At 57.3% G+C, this 3,439-nt stretch overlaps 1 protein-coding gene across 1 annotated transcript; it reads left to right on the top strand.

Moving 5' to 3' along the window:
• The first annotated feature begins 206 nt into the window (after positions 1-206).
• LOC126986546 (uncharacterized) lies at positions 207-2,584 on the top strand. Its single transcript, XM_050842814.1, has 2 exons — positions 207-1,029; positions 1,992-2,584. The coding sequence occupies exons 1-2, from the start codon at positions 207-209 to the stop codon at positions 2,582-2,584; spliced, it is 1,416 nt and encodes a 471-aa protein (XP_050698771.1).
• Positions 2,585-3,439: the final 855 nt, after the last annotated feature.

Here is a 3,439-nt window from a genome sequence, read left to right as displayed (position 1 = left end):
AAGCTTTCTTTCGTTTCGTCTCTTCCTTCCTTCCCTTCCTTCACCCCATCTTACTCTTTTCCTTCGATTCTTTCCGCTCTTCCGGCAGTGTTTTGATGACAAAGGCGGGGCGGAGCCTATTCCTGCCGTCCCATCAATCTTTTCCACTACTGTTCGCGAGTTTTCTGACGCAGGAGCCATCCCATTCCGCTGGTCGTGTGATAACTATGACATTTATGACTCTCGATAGGTTGCCTCCCATGATTCACTGCCACTGTGTCCTCGCTTTAAGAACTGTGACACAATTTCGGCGTTGCTACACGGCTCATCACGGCCAGTATGAAAAAGACAGTAACCACTACCCCATCCTTGTGCCCCCGTCCCCACCCTTCATCATCCTTGTGCCCCCGTCCCCACCCTTCATCATCCTTGTGCCCCCTTCCCCACCCCTCATCATCCTTGTGCCCCCGTCCCCAACCTTCCGCATCCTTGTGCCCGAGTCCCCACCCTTCCCCATCCTTGTGCCCCCGTCCCCACCCTTCATCATCCTTGTGCCCCCGTCCCCACCCTTCATCATCCTTGTGCCCCCGTCCCCACCCTTCATCATCCTTGTGCCCCCGTCCCCACCCTTCATCATCCTTGTGCCCCCGTCCCCACCCTTCATCATCCTTGTGCCACCGTCCCCACCCTTCATCATCATTGTGCCCCCGTCCCCACCCTTCATCATCCTTGTGTCCCCGTCCCCACCCTTCATCATCCTTGTGCCCTGTCCCCACCTTCATCATCCTTGTGCCCCCTGTCCCCACCTTCATCATCCTTGTGCCCCGTCCCCACCCTTCATCATCCTTGTGCCCCTGTCCCCACCCTCATCATCCTTGTGCCCTGTCCCCACCTCATCATCCTTGTGCCCTGTCCCCACCCCTCATCATCCTTGTGCCCCTGTCCCCACCCCTCATCATCCTTGTGCCCCGTCCCCACCCTCATCATCCTTGTGCCCCTGTCCCCACCTTCATCATCCTTGTGCCCCTGTCCCCACCCTTCCCCATCCTTGTACGTCCCCACCCTCTTCATCATCCTTGTGCCCCGTCCCCTCTTCATCATCCTTGTCCCCACCCTTCATCATCCTTGTGCCCTGTCCCCACCCTTCATCATCCTTGTGCCCCTGTCCCCACCCTTCATAATCCTTGTGCCCCCGTCCCCACCCTTCATCATACTTGTGCCCCCGTCCCCACCCTTCATCATCCTTGTGCCCCCGTCCCCACCCTTCATCCTTGTGCCCCCGTCCCCACCCCTCATCATCCTTGTGCCCCCGTCCCCACCCTTCATCATCCTTGTGCCCCTGTCCCCACCCTTCATCATCCTTGTGCCCTGTCCCCACCCTTCATCATCCTTGCCCTGTCCCCACCCTTCATCATCCTTGTGCCCCGTCCCCACCCTTCATCATCCTTGTGCCCCGTCCCCACCCTTCCCCATCCTTGTGCCCCGTCCCCACCCTTCCCCATCCTTGTGCCCCCGTCCCCACCTCATCATCCTTGTGCCCCGTCCCCACCTTCATCATCCTTGTGCCCCTGTCCCCACCTTCATCATCCTTGTGCCCCGTCCCCACCCTTCATCATCCTTGCCCCGTCCCCACCCTTCATCATCCTTGTGCCCTGTCCCCACCCTTCATCATCCTTGTGCCCCGTCCCCACCCTCATCATCCTTGTGCCCTGTCCCCACCCTTCCCCATCCTTGTGCCCCTGTCCCCACCCTTCATCATCCTTGTGCCCCTGTCCCCACCCTTCATCATCCTTGTGCCCTGTCCCCACCCCTCATCATCCTTGTGCCCCGTCCCCACCTTCCCCATCCTTGTGCCCCGTCCCCACCCTTCATCATCCTTGTGCCCCCGTCCCCACCCATCACCATACTTGTGCCCCCGTCCCCACCCGTCATCATCCTTTTGCCCCGTCCCCACCCTTCCCCATCCTTGGCCCCGTCCCCACCCTTCCCCATCCTTGTGCCCCTGTCCCCAGCCTTCATCATCCTTGTGCCCCTGTCCCCACCCTTCCCCATCCTTGTGCCCCTGTCCCCACCTTCCCTTCCTTGTGCCCCTGTCCCCACCCTTCCCATCCTTGTGCCCCCCCCACCCTTCATCATCCTTGTGCCCCGTCCCCACCCTTCATCATCCTTGTGCCCCCGTCCCCACCCTTCCCCATCCTTGTGCCCCCGTCCCCACCTTCATCCTTGTGCCCCCGTCCCCACCCTTCATCCTTGTGCCCTGTCCCCACCCTTCATCATCCTTGTGCCCCGTCCCCACCCTTCATCATCCTTGTGCCCCCGTCCCCACCCTTCATCATCCTTGTGCCCCCGTCCCCACCCTTCATCATCCTTTGCCCTGTCCCCACCCTTCATCATCCTCGTGCCCCGTCCCCACCCCTCATCATCCTTGTGCCCCGTCCCCACCCTTCATCATCCTTGTGCCCTGTCCCCACCCTCATCATCCTTGTGCCCCTGTCCCCACCCTTCATCATCCTTGTGCCCCTGTCCCCACCCTTCCCATCCTTGTGCCCCAGTCCCCACCCTTCCCCATCCTTGTGTCCCCGTCCCCACCCTTCCTCATCCGTGAGCCCCCGTACCCCCCCTTCATCAACCTTGTGACCCCGTCCCCACCCTTCATCATCATTGTGCCCCCGTCCCCACCCTTCATCATCCTTGTGTCCCCGTCCCCACCCTTCATCATCCTTGTGCCCCCGTCCCCACCCTTCATCATCGCCTCGCCCTGCCACGCAACGCACCTCACTCATTTTCCTCTCCGAACTCAACAGCAAAAGATTTTTTATTTTATTTTATTTTTTTAAGCTTTGTCTTCTCGTACTCTATTTCTGGGTCAGTAATTTTATCGCTACGGCCTGCATTTTACCTTGCTTTTTTTTTCTTGTCCTGCTGTGTGAGTCTTTTTTTTTCAGTTAATCCGTGAGCTCGCACGCAAACACTCACATACAGGGAATGGTAGGAGTGTAGGAATATGCTACTTAACAATTTATCTCTACCAATAACTAATAATATGAAAAATACAGTTCATGATCTCGTACGCACTCACCCGCGCACAGGAAATTCTGAGAGTGCTGGATTATGCTACTCTGGCTTCGTTTATTCGGCAATTTCTGGCCCACACATTATCGAAGGCTTTTTGGCAGCCCTTCTTAGTGATTTATGCCTCGCCGCCTCCTTCTCCCTGACTCAGCGCCAAGCCGTAAAACCTGACTAATTTGGGGCCTCGTTATCTTCCTCTTATCTTCCTCTTTTTATTATCTTCGTTTTTCCTCCTGCCACGAGTGTTTACCGTTCCTCCTCTTCATTCTCTTCCTCTTATATCTCTCATTATCCTCTTGACGCCATTTTCCCTCCACTGTGTCCTTTTTCCTCCAGCACGACTGTTTTCCCTCCCTCCTCTTCATCTCTATCCTTCGTTTCTTCCTTT

Source organism: Eriocheir sinensis, chromosome 62, assembly GCF_024679095.1.
Source record: "Eriocheir sinensis breed Jianghai 21 chromosome 62, ASM2467909v1, whole genome shotgun sequence".
NCBI classification, from domain to species: Eukaryota; Metazoa; Arthropoda; class Malacostraca; order Decapoda; family Varunidae; genus Eriocheir; species Eriocheir sinensis.
Note: the sequence above shows the minus strand (reverse complement) of the source record. Positions and strands in the feature narration are given on the sequence as shown.

Bases quoted from the DNA above. Each gene is read 5' to 3' on its own strand.
- LOC126986546 (XM_050842814.1), top strand. From the start codon at position 207: ATGACATTTATGACTCTCGATAGGTTGCCTCCCATGATTCACTGCCAC. The intron at 1,030-1,991 runs GTACGTCCCCAC...CCCTGTCCCCAG, and splicing joins CCCCACCCTTCCCCATCCTT to CCTTCATCATCCTTGTGCCC.